Here is a 21,953-nt window from a genome sequence, read left to right on the forward strand (position 1 = left end):
ATCAGCAATGATACACCTCACACAAAGCTGACCCTCACACGCACCATCTGGTCTCTCTCTTTTTTAAGATTATTCGTTTCACATTTTTACCTTTATTGGATAGTGTAGCAGTGAAGACAGTTAGGAAGCTGGTGAGAATGAGAGGGAGATGACACAGCAAAGGAAAGCAGGTCAGACTTAAACGCCATCCCCTACACATGCTATATGGCATGTGGTCACCTGCTCAACACTGAGCATAAGTGATCCCAAGATGCCGGTGGTTTTGAGGCTGTTTCATAACAGTTTCATATGTCTCTTTAGTGATATTGATCTGAGCAATGATCTGAGCTCGGACTCAGATCATTGCTGATAGTAACACTGTCTATATAGGTCTATATTTCGAATTCTTCTCATTATTATTGGTTCCAATCATATATGTGCAGGGAATTTTAAAAATAGGATTTACACAGATAGGGACTGCTTGGCTCGCAGTTTTTGGCACTTTAGTTGTCGCTTCTCAGGTGAGACTTCCTTTTTTCAGTCTTAGCTGACTGCTATGGCGTTATTTTTGTGCAACTATTCTGAGCGCATGTAAAAAAAAAAAATTGAGCGCACGTAAAAAAAAATTGCAGGTGCAAGTGTTGCATTTTGAGGAGAAATTTATTTTGAGCGAAGAACAGCTAAATTTGAGTGAACAAAATTCATTGCTGCATGCAAAAAATGTATTTCAGTGTTTGCTATTATCCATACACACACACAATAGCAGCCCCTGTCGCTCAGTTTTTGCACTTGCGCTTGTGTTGCTTGCGCTCTCAACATTTCTGCCTGTGCGCGCTCAACTCTTTCTGTACACTGTTATATTTGTGCCACAAAGCCAGCCAATCACAGACTTGGATGCAAAAAAAATCTGATTGGCTGTTTTGGTCTCCAATCAGCTCGAAATGACGAAATGCAATATCCCAGAATCCATTTCGTCCAAAACTCAAACGAGGCAGTGGCGGAGGAACACAGAGTGGCGGAGTTTGAAATATTACTCTTTCTGGGTCACAAAATAAACTTTTAAGATATTTTCATACGAGAATGGTTCTGTGTAAACTTCAAATATTTGCATAAGTGCTCTAACGTTTTCGGAGATGCCTGTTACCCACCAGCTGACCGCATAGCTGGACTGGCCGTTGGGCATACCGGACATTTGCCCGGTGGGCCGATGGTGATTTTTCATTTTTATGTTTGTTTGTTTGACTTTGTAACGGTATAAACAATGAAAGGTGGTGGATTAGCCAGTTGGTCATGATCAACTCTGGGCTGGACCAATTACAATACATCCGTATTGAGGGGAAAAGGAACGCGATTAGTCCCATACTTCAGCTACAATGAAAAAGACACAAAGCTGGAGTTGTTCTGTCTTTGGTGCACAGCTGCCTCTTCTTCTCTCATTCTCTCTCCCTCCCTCTCCTGTTTGTACTTCAATCATGAAGCTGATCAATGATCAGCTGATCGTCTCTCTTGTTTGTTTATCGTCCACTTTGTGCCAGAAAGAGGAAATCAGCGGATGTCGCGCTCAGTGTTGGGTAAGTTACTTTAAAAAAGTAATTAATTACTAATTACTTAGTCAATATTGTATTTAAAATACTTATCTAATTACTGTGTCAGAAAAGTAACTTAATTACTAAATAAGTAATTTAACTAAATACTTCTTAAAACCCCTAAACCTTGAGTGGGCAAACAATAGAAATTAAACTCTATAAATAATAAATCATTTTTTTAAGACGGAGACTCTACAGTACGCAGCGGTAGCATGTTTTCCACAATGTAGCCTGCAATCATTTTTTAAGCTCACCTTCAGATGCTTTGTTCTGTGCTGCTGAAGTAAAATCAAGTTTTGCCTGCTTAGCAGGAGTTGCCACGGTGTTATCCATGGATGATGAACAAGGATCACTCAGAAGTGTTCGTCTATTCTCTCGTGCTCTCGCTATTAACAGTGGCCGATAGTTTTTTCTCCCCAGGACATAGCTTACATATTACTGTAATATTCTTGTCTGCTTGTTTCAGAAAAGTGAAGAGACGGGAATATGTCCATTTCATAAAACAGCCACACGCTTCAGCCGAGTCCGACAGCTTCCGCTTTAGAGTACGACTATGCAGCAAACTGGCGCTCAATTTTTTTTTTTACGTGCGCTCAGAATAGTGGCACAAAAATAACGCCATAGACTGCGGGTTTCCATAACCTTATAAACAGTACATTTGCACAATGACTGAAACTAGTGTAACCATTTACATACATACCAGTTTGAATATATGTGCAATGTTCCTGAATAAATGTAAAATATGTAGTTAAATAGCATGTTATTTAATTATTCAACTCTTTTAACTTCTTGCTTTTGGCTCTGACCGAGGCAGATGCATCTCTCTCCCTCTCCCTCTTGTCTAGTTTTAACCCTCAGAGAGTCTCTCAGTCTTGTTCTCTAAAATCTAAAGAATATGGATTTGATCACCTGGTTTCCTCAACGCAATTGACACCCTTTTCCTCAACAAGAAGCCTGGGTAGAAGAGAGCCCGACTGACCTGCAGGGACATTTCGTGCTGGATACACGATGGATGGGTGGCAGAAGTAGCGAATGGTGTGCCTGGTGGGACTGTTGATTGAGGACATAGAAGATTTATACCTATTCGTACCATGGTAACAGGGTTCTTGCTGATTGGACCTGGGTCAGCCCTGGCTTATCGAAGATTGAAGAAAGGGGATACAGCTGCTCAAAACCTCACAAGGCTAACCCCTATGAGCAAAGCAATGGGACGGGCTGTGAGTACTCAGACTGTTCTTATTGAACGCCACATGGATAAGATCTTGGAGAAGCTCACGGCTCTTCAACAGACCCGGTGACCAGTGATTGACATTTAGACCAGCTGTAAAATTGGAGCAGCTCGTTTGCACTAAACCCAAATATCATTTCTCTCGTCTGGATACCCAATGTCGCTGGAAGGCCCATCAAGGCCGAGGGTGGCTGAAAACTCTCTGTGCCCATATCCTTCCAAGTCCCATAGGCTGTGATTGTTGACTTTCGCTTAACTGGGTGTAAGGACACTCTCTCAAGCTGAACACAGGACACACATACACACGCACACACGCACACACGCACATACACTGACACAGTTAGGCACTCACCCAACCCAAACGCCTCTGATGCATGTCACGTGCTTTACATGGCGTAAATGTGAATATGTGCTTTTCTTGTGCTGAGGTGTTTTTTTACTCTCCTCAAACTTTCTAAGTTAGGAGCCCAGTTCAAGTAGAGTTCTTTTTTTCTCCTCTTGTCCCTGATGTTTGTATTTTTCACTGTTTTCCTCTGGCACGGCTACGTCTGCAGCCTTCCCCCCCACCTTTGGACACAAGCATTTCACTGCATGTTGTACTTTGTATGACTGTGTATGTGACGATTCAATTCAATTCAATTCAATTAGCATAGGTAAGCGTTCTCTTTTTAGTCAATTTATTATTGTATGTCTAACTGAAAGGCTGTTTTTCCTCTCCTAGGTCTCAGCACTAGAGAGAGCAAACAGGACAACATGTGTGCCTGGATTTGAGTCAAAGCTGCTGATTTTCAGAGTGTCCAAGCAAGACCTGAGGCCGGGCATGAGGCTGGGCAGAGGTAAGAACACCCCACTTTCCTTTTCTTCACGTCAGAGTTTGTTGAACAGGCGCTTTGCTGAAGGACTCCTGCTCGCTTGTTCCCAGTAAAGGTTTAAATGGTGATCCCAGGAACAGTGCTGCTGTTTTCTTTCACTCAACCTGTGGTCACTGTATCAATAACGGCTCCGCCTCTTTGCGCTATGCGGTGTGTAAACTCCGACTGACATCTAACAAAACCAGCACTGACCTGGAGCAACTGCAGAACATTTCTTTACAACAAGTCACTTGAACAACAATTTCTTCTGGCCTGGAAGTCGTGGCGCTACCTCACGTTGCATTTACTGACAGGCACAACATGGAAAATTCCAATTCTCTTTAAGAAAAGGGTTGTGGGCGGGTGGGTATATGGGGGCCCAGTCCTTGCGCAGGGCGCCGCCAGTGCATCGAGCCACCTGGGGGACTCTTCAACTGGTGGGGGAGGTTGTCACATCTTGCAGGAGCTTTCCTCTCCTCAGGAATTCTCTCTGCAGGAGGGGGAGATATAGGAGAGGTGGAGGAAGATCTCAGCCTGGGCGTCTATTGTCTTGTGTAGTCTGGAAGATGAGTGGATGATGGGGTGGGTGCAGTTTTCTCTGTAGTGGGGTCGGGTGGGCTGTCCCGGGCTCTGTGGGGCCGGGCGGCGCTGCTGCACTGGGCCCTGGTCCGGATGGGCCTGGGCCCCCGTTCCCTGGCGGGTTGCAGAGCATGGGGGTGCCTACTGGGGTCAGCGGGGGAGCTGGCCCCAGGGAGGGGTCACTTGCCCCTCCCTTTCTTCCCTCCCCATCTCCAGCTGCCTCCCTCTTCCCGCTCCACCACAATCACCCACACATGCAGGGCCTTGGGGTAGGGGTGTGTCACCAGGGTGCAGAGGAGGCATCCCCCCCCTCTGTCCCCTTCTGGCTGCCTCTGCCTCAATTTTATCTCACAACTTAGACATTCACATTACTCACACTCTCATAACACATACATATAGGATCTTGGGGGTGGGCTCAAAACACGGACTCCAAATTACCATCAGGGTGTACACCTCACCCCTGGCGTCGTTGCCCACCTCTCAATTTTAAATACACGTAGACATTGAGGGCTAGCAGGAGGGGCTATGCGCTTACCTGCTGCTCTCTGGCAGGTAGCTCCATGCCCTCCTGGGTTTTAATTGCACCTTAGAACACATATACATCAACACTACATATGAGCGGGTAGAGGGAGGTTTGGAGTCTTCTCACACCCCCGGTCTCTGCGGCCTGCTGGAGCGGGGGGGCTAGGAGGAGGAGTTGGCCGTCCGACTGGGGTCTGGTGTGTGGGGCCTCCCTGCTGCTGCGGAGTCGGGGCAGTCTGCTTCTCCCCACTGCAGGGAAAAGGGTAACACCACCTGGGTCTGGGTGCAGTTTCCCCCTCCAGGGGCAAGGGTACCTAGACCCGGTTCTTAGAGTACGCTTGGGGAGTGTGATTGTGTGTACAGCGTCTCTTTATGTCTGTCTCCACGTTGGTTGAGTGTGGAGTAATTGCCTATGAGAGCATGAGGGTGGGAACGGATGTTTGTATTTGAGTGTGCCTGTATGTCTGTGTCTATATGTCAGGTTGGGTATCAGACGCCACCTCTCTGGGGACATCTCAGGCCCTCCAAGGTTTGGAGGCCTATCTCCCCCCACCACTTCCCCTGCCGGTGGCAGACGCCCTCAGACATCGATGCGTTGGTGGTTCTTTGTGTCCGGGGGTGGGCGTCCGGGTACACACCGGCTCACTCCTTGGTGGCTGCTTATCGGGGCCTGGAACCTGGGGCTCGCTCGGGCCACTTCGGGGGTGGGGTGCCCTCGGCCTCTCGGCCTGGGACTCGGTCACTCAGGCACAGCTGGCTGCCGGCGGAGCTCACGGGCACGTCACTGCAACCCCCCCTGGCTTCTGCTCCGCGGCTGCTGAGTGATCCCTCATCTGGGACTCTCCTCAGCTCTTTCTGGGACAGTGGCGCGGCTGCCCCTCTGTTGGTCTTCCTTGGTCTCTTGTGTTCTGGGGGCCTCTGGATGTCTGGAGTTTTGATCTCCTCCATACCTGCTTCATGCCCTGGAGGATGGGACTGTGGCCCCCCACACCCTCTAGCAGATCATTACATTAAGGAACCTTTTAAATACAAGCGCGCTCATGCTCACAGGTGTACACACAGGTGATCACACACACAAACTACACCCTTTTTGGCTCCTACCTCAAAGCACACTGTGCGCTGTCGATCTTACGTGCTGCACAATAATGTTTAATATTAAGTATTTAGTGTTATATTCCCATATATCATTGTGATGTTGTTTATTCTATTACTCTCGTTTTCTTCTGCTTGTTTTCTTTTTTCTTTCCCAACAGGTGATCCAGGTGATCGATATATGTATTTTTTGTCTGCTTATTTTGTTGGTTTTTGTTTTTTGCCCTTTATCCCCGTCCCTCTTCTTCGCTGTTTTTTTTCCCCCTCTTTCTTTCTCCCTTTTCTTTTCCCCTGTCCCGTATCTAGCAAGTAAAAAATAAATAAATAAATAAAATAAAATAAACAATAAAAGGTAAATCAAATGGACCATTACGGCAAGGCTGGGATGGTCCATTTGGTAAAGTAAATCCGTTGGGCATCTTTCTTCGCCTTTAGACAATAATTCTGATGGCAAAAGAACCAAACGGGACAGGTTTAAAAAAAAAAGAAAAAGAAAAAAAAAGGAACCTACCAGCACTTCATGCCATATACCTTATACACCATTACTTGATATTGTTGCACATTACGCAACATAGTAGGAAATACCATTCATTCTCTATTCAATTTCTACACATTCTTTATCTTCCCTACAAACTTCCACAATAAAGACAGTGCTTGGCCTATTAACACTCTTTGTTTTAACACTTAAACTCCTGTAAACACACATATTTAAGTTTGCATTTGTCTGTATAGTTCGTATCTGATAGTACATGCAGAGGATGTTTACGGTTGTGTCTTAACCGTCCACCCCCAAATCACTTGGCTAGTGAACCTAACCTAAACCATCGTCTGTAACTTTCTTATTGGCTTTAGCCAATATGTACTGTATATCCTATATACTAAATAAGCATGTAGCCCAATAAGTATAAAATCCAGAGAGCTGCACGACATGAGTTTCTCACACTTTTTTTATTAGAAAAAATCTAATTGTTACATGCTTAAATTTATACAAATTGTCAAATATCTGCACTGCCATGAACAGATTTTTCACCCCAAAAATTCATCCTAATTTTTCATAATTTATTGGATTAATTACATTTATTGGATTAATTACTGTGTTAAAATCTGAAGTGCCCATGGTGTTGACTGAAAATGTTCTTGCATAATCATAGGTGTTGGTTGCTACTGACAACAAGAAATGAAGCCATCGCTATGGGGTCTAAGGAGCTTGGAAAGAAAAGCTTCTGGACTTCTTTAAGTTGCTTGAAGACGTTTCACCTCTCATCCGAGAAGCTTCGTCAGTTCTAAGAGTCAAATGGTGGAGAGTCCCAGATTTAAACCCAGTGGGAGTATCCCCCCCAAAGAGGGACAAAGGACTCCCTGATGATCCTCTACCTAATCACATGAGCCAAGATGTGAAGACAGGTGTGGGTAACAATCAGCCAGGGTTTCGGGTGAGCTCATTGTGAAACCTGGCCCCACCCTATCATGTGATTTCCTGAGGTCAGATGGCCCAGGGTGTGAGTGGGCATTAAGGCGTCTGGGAAGGGATCTCAAAACTGGATTATAGATCGCGACAGTTGGTGTCTTAAGCCACCACCTCTGTTCAAAGATGGTCGCTCACAGTGGACATAAATGGCTTCTTTCACTCCTCTTTCAAACCATCTGTCCTCTCTGTCCAAAATGTGAACATTGGCATCCTCGAAAGAGTGACCTTTGTCCTTTAGATGCAGATGGACTGCTGAGTCTTGTCCTGAAGAAGCTTCTCGGATGAGAGGTGAAACGTCTTCAAGCAACTTAAAGAAGTCCAGACGCTTTTCTTTCCAAGCTCCTTAGACTACGATGACCTGGATGACTGAGAACCTTCACAGACACATCGCTATGGGCTGAACCTTTTTCTAATTGCAGGGGACTTTATAATTTATATTCAATGTTAATTGTAGCTAGGCTCAAAGTTTTAATGCTAGCTTGTTTAATAGGCAACATTGTCATATGCGAAACCAGGGTGGCACTAGGGTGACAAGAGATTATTTTAGAGTGGCACAGACCACAGTAGATCCACCCCTGGAAACAAAGTATCGATAATATCGTGCTGATGTTGATCTGATACTAATACTGACGTTGGTATCGAGGCAACCTCTAGTGTTCGCCAAGCCAGACAGTCTGCAAGCTGATAGCTGCTTTGTATGCTTGGGCTGCTGAGTTCTACTGGCACAGGGGTTTGAATTTATCTGCAACAAATTTATCCAATTCAGAGTTGCAGGGGAGTTGGGGGCATATTCCAGCTCCCACAGGACCAGAAGCAGGCACACCCTGGACAGGTCTCAAGTCTGCCACAGTGCTAACAAAGAGAGACAATTATTGGGAATAATAAATAATAAAACTGTGCTAAAGTAGGGGGCATGCGAAAATATGAATGAGCTCCACCTTCATACAGGCGCACTGACCAGCAGGATTTATTGGTACAAATGTTTTGTTTGTTTGTTTTTTGCTTTGTTCTTGCTAAAAATAAATTTTATGTAAATTAATTGGGGTGGGACTTAATGAATATGTATGGTATTTAAAGGTCAGGGATATTTGAAGCATGAAGACTTGATTTAAGGATGTAAAGTTATCCTAATGAAAGAACAATTTTACAGATATGTCCAATCACAATATCATTTCTTTTCTTTAAGGGCCCAAAACTTTAGATGTTTTTAACATTTCCTCAGTTAAGCCTTAAGTGTAAATCAGTATAGTTTTTTTGTCCTGAAATAATGTTAACCTGGCTTTGAGTGCTGCAGGTTTAATAAGTGTGTGTAATTATCTGGAAGAGGCAGTAATGATTGTTCAGTACACACAGCAACAAAGACATGCCAGTCATCATAAGCACCACATTTGTAATATCTAATATTTTTCCCTGTCCTTTCTCAGTGGGCTTCACTGACTGTACAGACCGCAGAATATTTCTTTTCAGCACTGACGACAGTCGCTTTGGTGTAAAGGCAGATGGTGTATTAATGGTGAGTAGACCTGACAGCAAAGTTGGACTAATTTTAAAAATCACAGTAAAGTTTGCGGAATTATTCTAATGAAGAATGTAAAAGCATACATGTTGTATTCCTACTAAAAGTTTTTTTTTAATCTTCCAGTTAAACAGAAAGGTTGTTCTTCATAAAGGACTGGAGAACTTCTTCATCCACTCCTGGGACTCTCGCGGTGAGAGAATAACAGTTCCAGTCAGCGTAGTTCAATGTGAGCATCCCCATGAACACCATCGTGGTCACTGCTGTAGAAAGCACCACCATGGAGACCATATAAACAGTCATCATTGCAGTACTAAAGTGGACTCTGCTAACCACACAGAGGTAGGTTTAGAGACACTGTTTAATGAAACATGAAGGAAAAGTACAAATCAATTTTGAATAATAAATATTTTAAATAAATATTCTTTGAAAACGATACATTTACAGGTTCCTTGTGCTTTATAGTGTGGCAGTTTTTGAAGGAAAAGACAAAATACTTGTTTTTCTTCAAACAAACTGCATCTCTGTGGCTGTGCATAAATCGGAAACTTTTCCAAGTTTTGTTTGGAAAAAAATGGTAAACTCTGGACAGTCACAGAGCCATCTGATTGGGAATCATTTAGAACTAATTCTGAGATATACTACAAGATATGTGCTTCACATTGCAGTTTGTCAATTTCTGAGTATTCTTCTATTCAGGCTTTTGCTAACAACATGTCTTCATGTTTTCCCAGAATGCCACTGATCTACAAGTGCCTGTTCTGCAATTCCCCAAGTCTGGTGGAGGGCTGAGGAGGAGGAAAAGGGACTGGGTTATTCCTCCACTCAATGTTCCTGAGAATCAGAGAGGAACCTATCCCCTAAAAGTAGCTCAGGTAAGGGGAACTGAATGGTCTTGTGATTAATTTGACAATAAATGTAATTTTATGAAACGTTTTAGACATTTTTATTTCTGAATGTTTATTTCTGCACAGGATGGAGCTGTTGTTTCCTCTGCATTCCACATGTCTTTTTTCCCCACTTAATTCTTACTATTGAATCACCAAAGTTTTGTTTTCTTGGATGTCTTTAGTCATAACTAAGACATTTTTGCTTGACTGTTAATTTTAGACTAAAGTAAGAAAAATATAAAGGCACAAGTAAAAATCTGTACATTGCTGGCAGAAAGAAAAGTGACCGAGACGGGTTCAAGTTCCTCTTTCCTGTCAATCTTACAGTATCTATTAATAAAGGGTAAAAAAGGCCAAAATTAAAGTTAAGGGACAAATGTAAAGTTTATTTGTCCCTTACATATAATTAGCCTTTTTGCTCTTTTAATTTTAGCTTATAAATGCTAGAATTTGTCCCATCTCTCTGTGATCTTTCTTTACCTTAAACATCCCGACCCCTTGAGCCCGGTTCTTTTGGATGTTTTTCCAGTTGTAAGGAAAGGTTTTTTGTTTTGTTTTTTCCCCTACCCAATGTGTCCAAGTGCTTACTCATAAAGATCAGCTGATTGTTGGCATGTCTTTCTAATATTGTAGTGTATTAATCCTGCAGCATGGAGTGTCTTGAGGCAACTGTTGTAAATTGAAACTCAAATTAACTAAAACTAAACTGAAGTGAAATGGTTAACAATAAGATTAAGCTAATAAGTCACATTAGATAAAATAAGTTATTATAGTGTGTCATTATAGAAGAAAAATACCCAAATGCTTAGAGAATCTAGCAGTCTTGTTGATATGAGATCACAAGATTACAGAGTCCTTCTAAACTGTATTTCAAAATAACCAGGAATGTCTTGAGTTTCTAAGACTAAAGTGCACAGCCTCTTTATTGTTTAACTCTTACAAAACTGGTGATGGTGAGCGTGATCTAACTCAGTCCTGTGTGTTTTTTGCAGATCCACTCCAGTGAAGATAAAACAAGGAAGCTCTTTTACAGCATCACTGGTCCAGGAGCTGATCTGCCTCCTGTTGGTCGTTTCACCTTGGACAGACAGACCGGCAGTCTGTATGTAAGAGAACCACTGGACAGAGAGGAAACACACAGTTACACGGTAAGCATCCCCATTTTGTCCAAATGTTTTTCCAAGTGTGCACCTGATTATCAGGTGAGTGTGATGTGTGACCAAGATGGCAGCAGCATGTCTCCTTGTTGAATGGTTGCTTTGAATTTTGGTCTATTTATTGGGACCTCGGCTACTACCAGAAGTCGTCTGCACCACACCAGGGCCTGTGCAGCTAGCAAAAATCAACTGAACCTCACCAGGGCCTGTGCTGCCGGCTGAGGCCATCTACACCACACCAGGGCCTGTGCTGCCGGCTGAGGCCATCTACACCACACCAGGGCCTGTGCTGCCGGCTGAGGCCATCTACACCACCCCAGGACCTGTGCTGCTGGCTGAGGCCATCTACACCACACCAGGGCCTGTGCTGCCGGTGCTGAAACATATGCATCTGTGTTGCTAGTGGAAGACATCAGCACCACACCAAGGCCTGTGCTGCTAGCAAAAGCTCATCTGCATTACATCGGGGCCTGTGCTGTTGATTGAAGCCCTCTACACCACATTGGTGCATGTGCTAGCAGAAGCCATCTGCTAGCAAGCCACCAGGACCTGAGCTTCTGGCTGGAGCCTTATTTGCCATCCTAGGTCTGTGTAGCCTGTTTAATTCAGCATCAACAATAGTTGTGTGTTTTGGATAATGGCTTTTTAAATAACTTTACTTTGGTTATTGGCTGTAGGGGACTTTGGGATACTCAGTTTTTCTAAGACAAGCACATTTAACAGTGTCCTCACTCCGCAAGACATGGTCTCCAGAGCTACATGCATCACTGCTGCTGTACATCCTGTACAATCTCCAATGTATTTGGAACAGGACATGAATTTATCATTTGATCTACAAAAAGATTTACCTCACCTTCAAAACCTTCTTGCTTTGTATGATTACAAAGTTAGTTATGAAAAATTCTGCTTTGTTTCAACATTTCACAAGCCAGACTCAATAAGTAATGTTACACAGCAGAGACTTCTGATTGTCTTACTACTGCTCTTATCTGGTAATGTGCAACCTAACCCAGGCCCTGAGCTGCAATGTAGTCAGACACCATCTGAATTTAAATCCTCACCTAGGCTGAAGATAGTTCATCTTAATGTGCACAGTTTGTTACCCAAGATGGATATGATAAAGATTTTGGGTTCAATCAACAGATGCAGATATTGTCCTAATTTCTGAAACTTGGTTGTCTAAATATATATCTGATTAACATATTAGCATGGCTGGATATAATATCTACCATACCGATAGGCTTAAGAAAAGTGACGGTGTTGCTGCTTATGTTAAGTCAAAATTTGATGCTACAATAGTCCTATCAGAATCCATTTGCAAACAAATGGAATTTTTGGCTCTGAATTTGAATATTGCAAAAGGTCTTTGCATAACAGTTGCTTGTTGCTATCGACCTCCTTGTGCCTCCACAGAAGCTCTGCATTCTTTAAAGCTTTTGCTGTCCAGACTAAATTATGGTGAGCTTGTTTTAGCTGGTGACTTTAACTGGGATTGGCTCAAAACTGTTTCAGATGAATTTAAATCTCTCTGTGATTCTATCAATCTTACCCAGCTGGTCAATTTACCTACTCAGCCGAATCTCAAAAGCCCCGAAAAGTCTACCTTGATTGACTTGATTTTGACAAATGTTCCTCATAAATTTTCATCCTTGGGTGTCTTTTGTAATGACTTAAGTGACCACTGTGTTGTTGTTGTTATTAGAAATACTAAGGTGCCCAAGTCACAACATCATATTATTTTTAAAAGAACTCTTAAACAGGTTCGCAGCCGAGTGTGAAGCGGTGGGAATGAGAATCAGCACCTCCAAATCTGAGGCCATGGTCCTCAGCCGGAAAAGGTTGGAGTGCCCACTCCGGTTCAGGGACGAGACCCTGCCCCAAGTGGAGGAGTTTAAGTATCTCAGGGTCTTGTTTGCGAGTGATGGGAGAAGGGAGCAGGAGATCGACAGATGAATTGGTGCAGCGGCTGCAGTCATGCGGACGCTGTACCGGTCTGTTGTGGTGAAGAGAGAGCTGAGTGTAAAAGCGAAGCTCTCAATTTACCTGTCGATCTACGCCCCTACCCTCACCTATGGTCACGAGCTGTGGGTAGTGGGGCGATCGTGGCTCAAGAGTTGGCAGTTCGTCTTGTCGGAAGGTTGCCGGTTCGAGCCCCAGCTTGGACAGTCTCGGTCGTTGTGTCCTTGGGCAAGACACTTCACCTACCGACTACTGGTGATGGCCAGAGGGGCCGATGGCGCAATATGGCAGCCTCGCTTCTGTCAGTCTGCCCCAGGGCAGCTGTGGCTACAACTGTAGCTTGCCTCCACCAGTGTGTGAATGTGAGAGTGAATGAATAGTGGAATTGTACAGCACTTTGAGGTTCTCGAAAAGCGCTATATAAATGCAATCCATTATTATTATTATTAGTGACCGAAAGAACGAGATCGCAAATACAAGCGGTGGAATTGGGCTTCCTCCGAAGGGTGGCTGTCCTCTCCCTTAGAGATAGGGTGAGAAGTTTGGCCATTCGGGAGGGGCTCAGAGTAGAGCCGCTGCTCCTCCACATTGAAAGGAGTCAGCTGAGGTGGTTCGGGCATCTGACAAGGATGCCCCCTGGGCACCTCCTGGGCGAGGTTTTCCGGGCATGTCCCACTGGGAGGAGGCCCCGCGGCAGACCCAGGACACGCTGGAGAGATTACATCTCTCGGCTGGCCTGGGAACGCCTTGGTGTTCTCCCGGACAAGCTGGAGGAGGTGGCTGGGGAGAGGGAGGTCTGGGCTTCTCTGCTTGGGCTGCTGCCCCCGCTACCCGGCCCCAGATAAGCGGAAGAAAATGGATGGATGGATGGACTCTTAAACATTTTAACTAATAAGCATTTTATCATGATTTGTCAAACTATGATTGGAAGAAAATAGGATTGATCCCTGATGTAGAATTAGCCTGGGCATTCTTTAGGGATGGGTTTATACAAATTGTGAATAAACATGCTCCATTAAGGAGATATAGGATAAAAGGTCGTGAAAACGTCTCCCCAGAGCTGGCAGATATCATTCATGAGCATAACCTGGCTTGGGCCATAGCTTAAGAAAACAGGCTCCCCCACTGATTGGCTTCTTTTCAGAGAACTAAGAAACAAATGTACTTCCTCTATTAAGAAAGCTAAATCAGAATATTATCTGCCTGTCACCACTGAGAACCTAAATAATCCACAGAAGTTCTGGAAAATCATTAAGGCTCTTTCAGTTAGTAAAAGCTCCCATGCTCTACCCACCTATGTTTTTAAGGATTCTGTTCCTGTTTATGATAGGAAGGAGATTATGAATTGCTTTAACAAGCACTTTATATCTTCTGGCTCTTTGTTTGACTCTCTGAACCCAGTCTCTGTAAAATCTGGCACAAACCTTCCAGTGTACACTGGTCAGCCATTAATCTTTGTTCCTTTCTCAGTGCAGGAGGTCTGTAAAGCTCTTAAAGTGTTAGGTCATAGAAAATCTCCAGGGCCAGACTTACTAGATCCTTACTTCTTAAAACTGGCAGCTGATTTTTGTGGCAGAGCCTCTCACAACACTTTTCAACCTCACACTGGATACGAATGAAATTCCCTCAGTATGGAAATCAGCTTTTGTTGTTCCTCTATTAAAAGGGGGCTACCCAGCAGTGTTAACTAATTACAGACCAATGTGCAATCTATCTGTGCTAGCCAAAGTTCTTGAAGCTCTTGTGTGTGAGCAGTTAAAGGAGTTTTTACACACCAATGCCATATCAATCAGGCTTTAGGAAAAATCACAGTACTATCACAGCTGCAATGAGAGTGGTAAATGATATTACTGTTGCACTTGATAAGAAACAACACTGTGCATCCCTTTTTATTGATTTGTCAAAAGCATTTGACACTGTTGATCACTGTATTTTAAAACTTAGACTCCTCCAGTCAGGACTCTCTGAGACAGCAGTGGCATGGTTCTCAAACTACCTCAGTAATAGGTCTCAGTGCAAAAAAATCTGATGGTCTATGTTCTGAATTTGTTACAGTGCACAACGGAGTGCCACAGGGCTCAGTATTAGGGCCCCTTCTATTTATCGTTTACATAAACAGTCTTGGTCTAAATGTGCCAGATGCAAACTTGCACTTCTATGCTGATGATACAGTTCTTTACAGCTGTGGTTCAACTCTTGTCCAAGCCATTGACTCCTTGCAGAAAGCCTTTTTTGCTGTCCAGCACTCATTACTTCAGCTTAAACTTGTTCTAAATGCAGACAAAACAAAGCTCATGTTGTTTTCTAAATCAAGGAAATGGGCCCAAACAATCCCATCAGTAACCTCTCTTGAAGGTAAAATAGAGTCGGTTCACACGTATAAATATCTGGGTATCTTGATTGATGACTTGCTCACCTTCAAACCACATTTTTCTTCTTGTGAAAAAATCTGAAGTTAAAACTGAGATTTTATTTTCAAAATAAGTTGTGTTTCTCTTTTAATACAAAGAAGCGGCTTGTTGCTGCAACATTTTTGCCTGAATTTTATTGAATTTTGTTGAAATTTTCTGAATTTTATTGAATTTTTTTCTTTTATTTTTCATTTATTTTTGCATGTGTGTTGTTGCTGCCTGTGTTTAGATGAGTAATTTCTGTAACTGTGAGGCACTCACTGCTGCCTATCTTGGCCTAGTCTCCCTTGAAAAGAGGTTTTTAATCTAACTGGGAACCTCCTGGTTAAATAAAGGATAAATAAAAAAAATTGCCTTTTGATCCCCATTTGAAAAGTTTTTTTAAAAAAATCTTTTTTTGTTTTGTTTATTTTTCTTTTTTCATTAAAACATCTTGCTTTCTCCCAGTGTCATGTTAAACACACAATGCTGCACAGTTAAACAACAACAGGTTCTTAATGTGAAATATTCAGTTTACAGAAGTATTAAGAAACAAACCCAGTACGGTTTCTTAAACTTTTCTTGCTGGAAATTGCAGCTCTTTTTATCCGTTCAAAAAGGAACACACAACACCCTTTTGAGAGAAAGAAACAGAGCAGTCATATGTAAACAACAAGTGAGGCCTCACAAAATCTACAGTAAATGATCTAATGTCCAGCCAATAAGTCCTTTCACTGTTTTTGTCTTTTTGTTTTTGTTTCCAAGAATTCACTCATTCAAATTCAGTTTTTTTGTTTTGTTTTTTAAATATAGCATCAAGTCACAACAGTCACCTTAAGACACTGAAATCTTTGCCTTATTTGTATTGTGTGTAGATTGAAGGTTTAGAGATAATTGAATCAATTTAAAGGTGAATCTGAAACTTTCTGAAGAAACATGTTAAAATCTTCTGTCTCTGTCTGTGTAGTTTGAAGTACATGCTGTGGCTGATGGAGCAGGACAAGCTGAGGCTTCTATGGAGATTACAGTCAATGTGATCGACCAGAACGACAACAAACCTTATTTTAGGTTGGAGTACAATGCAAATTTTGCTGAGGCCACGGCCATCGGTATGTATAGCAATCTTATTGCCACTGGACTTCTTTGGTAGTCTTTATACACACACACACACACACACACACACATATATGTATATGTATATATATATATATATATATATATAAGTCTACTATATTTAATGAATCTCAAGATACCCAGAGAATCAAAGAAAATCAAAATGACACCTGAAGCACCAGAGGATGATTTGGGTTGGAAGGAAATTAGCAGACTTTTTGCCTTAAGTCCATTTTTATTTAGTAAATCCCGTAAATGAAGCCGTGTGGAGACTTTCGGAAACTTCTGCTTTTGATTTCCTTTTTCTGAATTCCTCCACTCCAGGGACTGAGGTGGTTAGGGTTGAGGCCAAAGATGACGATGAGCCAGATAATCTCAACTCAGATCTCCGCTATCGTATTCTGAACCAGGACCCACCGCTGCCCACTGACAACATGTTTGAAATCAACCCAGTTACTGGAAGCATCAGAGTCACTGGTAAAGGACTAGACAGAGAGGTAAGACTTGTTAAACATATTTAACACACAAGTGTCCTTTTACACCTAAGGGCTGAAAAAAAGCATTTTAAAATGAATCGGGATCAGTAGTCTGCTTACCTGATAGTGAAAATTAATTGTGATGCAAATTATACCTATTCTCAGAGACTAACTGTCTCCATTTCTGGTTTGTGCCATACTTCTGGACAAACTATTCATACTTGACGAATATTTTGTCGAAAAAGTCAGTGTCTTCCATGCGAAGTAAGGGAGATCAGAGCAATCTGTTTTTGGTGCAGCATCGTAAAACTCTTTGAGACTGACTTGACAGAGCAACTGCAAAAAGGCCCATGCCAACTGATCATGGAATACTTTATTTTAAAAAGTTTGGCCAAGGCTAATGTCAGTTATTAGCATCAAGTTTGCATGTATTTGTCATAAGCAAAATATTAAATGAGTTTAGCTTCAGCTTTTCAGCAGAATGCCAGGCCTTCATAGATGAATGATTTTAGTCAGTTTGAAAGCTGTGTGTTACAGAGGTCTGTAAAGTGATGTCAGTGTTTCTTCCTTCCTGTTAATGAGCTGATCTACTTTAACAGTCCATATCTCTTAACAGAAATATCCACAGTACACTCTGACAGTACAAGCAGCAGATATGGCAGGAGAAGGGTCATCTGGACAAACAAAAGTCATCTTCACAGTGACGGACAGCAATGACAACGCTCCAGTCTTCACTCAGAAATCTGTAAGTATGAAGTTCTTGTAACTGTAAACTTCCTATTTAACTGCTGCCTTTTCACTCTGTTAAAGCAGAACACATTCAGTCTCTATCTAACTGCCTTACTAATGTTGCACTCACACATACTGACACAGCAAAAACCCACAATGGTTATGTTCATGACAAAATTACATTTATATGTACATACAAAATGATCTTCCAATAAATGGCAAACGTTTTATTGAATCTAAATCTTTCAAAACAAACAGCAGGGAAACTAACAAGCGACATAAATTGTGAGTTGTGGCTTTTTTGTGCAACACAAAAGAAATTGTCTTGTTTGATCGGCCCCAACAACTTTCATAGTGTGTTCTTGGTTTGTATAGAGAATGGTGAGTCTTTGACAGCACATGTAAAATCTGCAAACGCAGTTAAAAACTAAATTTGCTGCATGTTTAGTGAATTAAATTTATTTACTGCACAGTTGTAGACTTTAAGTAATGAACCTAATATAATGACACAGACTACAAAATGAGACCATTATTTTCCATTCCTAGTGAGGAGGCTTTAGATCTGTTTTCACTGCTATGATTTCTGACCCATCCTTTTTTTTCTCACAGTATAATGCCACAGTTGATGAAAACAAAAAGGATGTTGTGGTGGTTAGGATGATAGTAACAGATGAGGATGAACCACAAACTCCAGCCTGGAATGCCAAGTTCAAGATCATCGGTGGTGATCCCGATGGACTTTTCACAGTAAAAACAGGAACTAACAAACAGGAAGGAATCCTTTCTACTGCAAAGGTAGGAAGAAAATCAGGAATTCATTCATAGTATTGGGAGATATTCATCATCAGTGAATATTTTCTTTAATTGATGGAAGCATTTTCTGTGATTTCTTGTTACCTAATAAAAATCTCTGCCAAGCCGGGACAGCAGGAGGACAGCAGATCACTGTCCACGGGACCATCACGGACCAGAGACGGTTTTGCCCATGGGCCTTTTGCGCTGTCATGTTCCTTTTTTGGACGGTGCTATTTCTTTTGTTATGTTTGTTGTTTTTTTATTACTTATGTTGGTAGAGATCCTGTAGGTGAGGTACTGTTCTTGTTTAAACTTATGTCTTGGTTCAAGCAGGGTTTAATCGTTATGGGCTGGAAGATATAGGGCTTATAGATACTTTACCATGGTATAGTCATGGGGGAATGTGGACATTAATATTGTGTCATGGAATATAAATGGCTGTGGCACACCGGTCAAAAGAAAAAAAAAGTGCTTAGCTACCTCAAGTCTCATGATGCTGATATTGCATACATCCAGGAGACGCATTTTCCGAAAGTAAAGCATTGAAATTTAAAAGGGATTGGGTTGAGAAAGTATTTCGTAACTCTGAATCAAGCAAGAGTTGCGGTGTGATAATACTTATTCATAAAATAATCAACTTTGTATTATTTCAGGAAAGCCGGGATGAAGATGGGGGAGTGTTAGCTCTGCAGGCTCTCATTAATGGAGTTCAGGTTTTTCTGTGCAATATTTACACCCCAAATATTTTCTTTGGCAGGGTGGTAAACTTGTGCCATATCTACAAAAGTATGTCCCCTTGTGGTATAATCCTAAAATTAAAATTGGTAAGCAGACTGTATATTGGGCACAATGGCTAAAAAGAGGTATCAGAATTGTTAGTGACTTATTTGAGGGGGGTGTTTTCATATCATGTGAGCGTTATGGCCATTTTTGGAAGTATTTGCAAATAAGAAAGTGTTTAAAAAGAGGAGGTAGAATAACACACAAAATAGAGAATTTCATGCTGTTACCCCCATTACTTTGCAAAGCTCCGAAATGGTATAATATTTGCCCATAGATTAAAAATAATATAAATAAGAGCCTGAAAAAAATATATGAAAGGGATCTAGGGTGTACAATGGATAAAGGTACATGGGATTCTATATTGTCAAACAATGGATTATACATTAGGGAAGCCAGGGGGAAATTTATTCAGTACAGAATTCTTAATAGGTATTATTATACTCCTTCAGGGCTGTATATAATGGGCGTTGGTAGAGAGGACTTGTGTTGGAAATGCCAACAAGCCAAAGGTACTTTGATACTTGCCCTCTGGGAATGCCCGCTGGTTTTTCCAGTTTGGAACACTGTATTGAATGGGATGCAGGGATGGACACTTTGTAACTCGCCCAGATCACCTTAATTATGTCTACTAGGAGACAAAGAGGTAAGAGGTGCCACAATTAAATAAACATCAGTTTAGAGTGTTAAGCACTGCATTGGTAACATGTGCCCGTGTTATTTTGGAATACTGGAAGGACTCCCATACTCCAAAGCTTAAAATGTGGAAAGAAAGAATGACTGGGAATGTTGCTTGCAAAAAGATGTTGGGAAGGTTACATCATGTGGCAGGAGCTTCGGTGGAACAATGCACCTGCATGTCTACCTGGCTTAGAAATTTCAGCTTAATGCAACAGAAGTTAAAACCTCACTGTTTTTTGTTTTGTTTTGTTTTGTTTTTTCTTGTTCTTTTTTTGTTTTTTGCTGGTTTGCTTCTTCTTTTTGGTTGTTGTATTTTTGTATTTGTTGTTATAAAATGCAAAATCTAATAAATACATGAATTAGAAAAAAAAATCCCTTATGATGTGTTTTTCTCTCTTCCTTCCAACCAGGAGCTGGACTTTGAGAGGGTCAACAAGCACACTATGTTGGTTTCAGTGGAGAATGAAATTCCTTTTGCTCCTGGTGTTTCTGTGGTCACTTCTACCGCCACAGTAGTGGTGGATGTGGATGATGTGAATGAAGCTCCAGTCTTTGATCCAAAGGAGAAGCTTGTGGTAAAACCAGAGGACCTTGCTGTGGATGAAGTCGTGGTGCAGTACACTGCTTCAGACCCAGACACTGCACGCAAGCAGAAAGTCACGTAAGTCAAACAGGACAAAAAAAACCCCTTTTTAGTTTGAACAATTTTCTCACTGCTAGAGAAAATGTATCACTGACCTCATAATTGCTGCAAACATTCAGTTTTACAGTCAAAAGTACACTATAAAAACACTTCAGTACTACCCAGACTTTGTTTTTCAGTACCTGACAAACTGACAGAGGGGCTTGAAAAAAGTAGTTTCCCCACAGAGAATTACAGACCCAAGTCTGTAAAACGTCTCATATTTCCTTGTAAATTTACATAAATATTAAACTGATGGAATCAAATGTTTTTGAGATCATTTTTTGTAATTCAGCATTGTTTCTTAATTGTTGGTGATCACACTTACTTTACATTGTAGTTTAAGGGCAAATGTACTAGGGGAAACCAGCCTAGAATAGAAATAGTGGTCATCTTTTACTGTGAATCAGTAACTTTTACAGAAGCATCTTTTGTTCTTAGTCCATGTGTTAAAGGGGAAAAAGGAGACTCATTTCACTTTCAGGATGAAAAAACTGGAACTATGTATCAGTGAAATCGGAACTGAAACACTATTAACCTTTTTCATATAGCAATCAATCTTATAATAGTCTAAGAAAAGAAGTGACTAGATCATTTGAATGTAAAACTATGGTATATATATATAACTTATTTTTGGCTCCATAGTTGGCTTGGCAAGTGAGGGGTTGTTGGTTCAATTCCACTCCACGATGCAAATCTCTGCAAGGTTGCATCAGGAAAGACATCTGGAATAAAATGGTGCCAAATCAGAACAAGCAGAGCTATTTTTTAACACAGCCAACTCTAGGGTTTACAGAGGATGTTGTGAAAACGGGAAAACACCAAGTTAGCGACATTTCTGTTGGTAAAAAATGTTTCTGACCGTGTCCCTGCCTTCAGTGTACCAGTCTTCTTATTGCTGCTTTCAGCAGGATAACACACCATGTCACAAAGCTCTGTTCATCTCAAACCGGCTTCTTGAACATGACAGTGAGTTCACTGACTGAGATCTGCATGATGGATGTGCAGCTGACAAATCTGCAGTGATTGCATGATGCCGTCAGGTCAATATAGACCAAAATCTCTGAAGAACGTTTTCAATCAAAATAGGGTCCAGCCCAGTACTACCACTGATCACCAGAGAGAGATGAAAAGAATAAATTGGTTTTCTCTTTTCTGAAAACACTTGATGGTAATAATAGATGTAGAAATCCTAACAATGCAGAGTGTTGTTGATAGCCGAGTAGGTGTTACGTACTTTACAAAAAACAGTTTGTATATGTCATTCAAAATAAATGTGGTACACAAATATTTCTTTAAAAAAAAACTCCAACAGAATGCTTTCTGTTGTGGTAACCAAAGCACTGAATAGTATAGCCTCATAGTACATTTGGTTTGCTTATAAAAGACCCGAATATAAAGAATGCGAGAGCCCTGTAACAGTTAATTTGTCTAATTACAGTTATCATAACACCATGGATTAAAGCTGAGGGAAAAATTA

The 21,953-nt window shown here is 41.6% G+C and overlaps 1 protein-coding gene across 5 annotated transcripts in view; it reads left to right on the forward strand.

Moving 5' to 3' along the window:
• si:ch211-195b21.5 (cadherin-1) overlaps positions 1-21,953 on the forward strand; it is a 59,659-nt gene that overhangs the window by 27,432 nt on the left and 10,274 nt on the right. For 4 of the 5 annotated variants that reach the window (XM_063491611.1, XM_063491612.1, XM_063491613.1 and 1 more), the window contains exons 2-11: positions 3,515-3,629; positions 8,730-8,818; positions 8,948-9,163; positions 9,556-9,696; positions 10,704-10,859; positions 16,185-16,326; positions 16,655-16,827; positions 17,423-17,551; positions 18,145-18,330; positions 20,202-20,452. In XM_063491611.1, coding sequence (XP_063347681.1) covers positions 3,515-3,629; positions 8,730-8,818; positions 8,948-9,163; positions 9,556-9,696; positions 10,704-10,859; positions 16,185-16,326; positions 16,655-16,827; positions 17,423-17,551; positions 18,145-18,330; positions 20,202-20,452 — 1,598 coding nt within the window. Of the gene's footprint in view, positions 1-2,428; positions 3,056-3,514; positions 3,630-8,729; positions 8,819-8,947; positions 9,164-9,555; positions 9,697-10,703; positions 10,860-16,184; positions 16,327-16,654; positions 16,828-17,422; positions 17,552-18,144; positions 18,331-20,201; positions 20,453-21,953 lie in introns of those variants that run through there. The other variant, XM_063491616.1, reaches the window with a different exon arrangement.

Source organism: Pelmatolapia mariae, linkage group LG13, assembly GCF_036321145.2.
Source record: "Pelmatolapia mariae isolate MD_Pm_ZW linkage group LG13, Pm_UMD_F_2, whole genome shotgun sequence".
Lineage (NCBI taxonomy): Eukaryota > Metazoa > Chordata > Actinopteri > Cichliformes > Cichlidae > Pelmatolapia > Pelmatolapia mariae.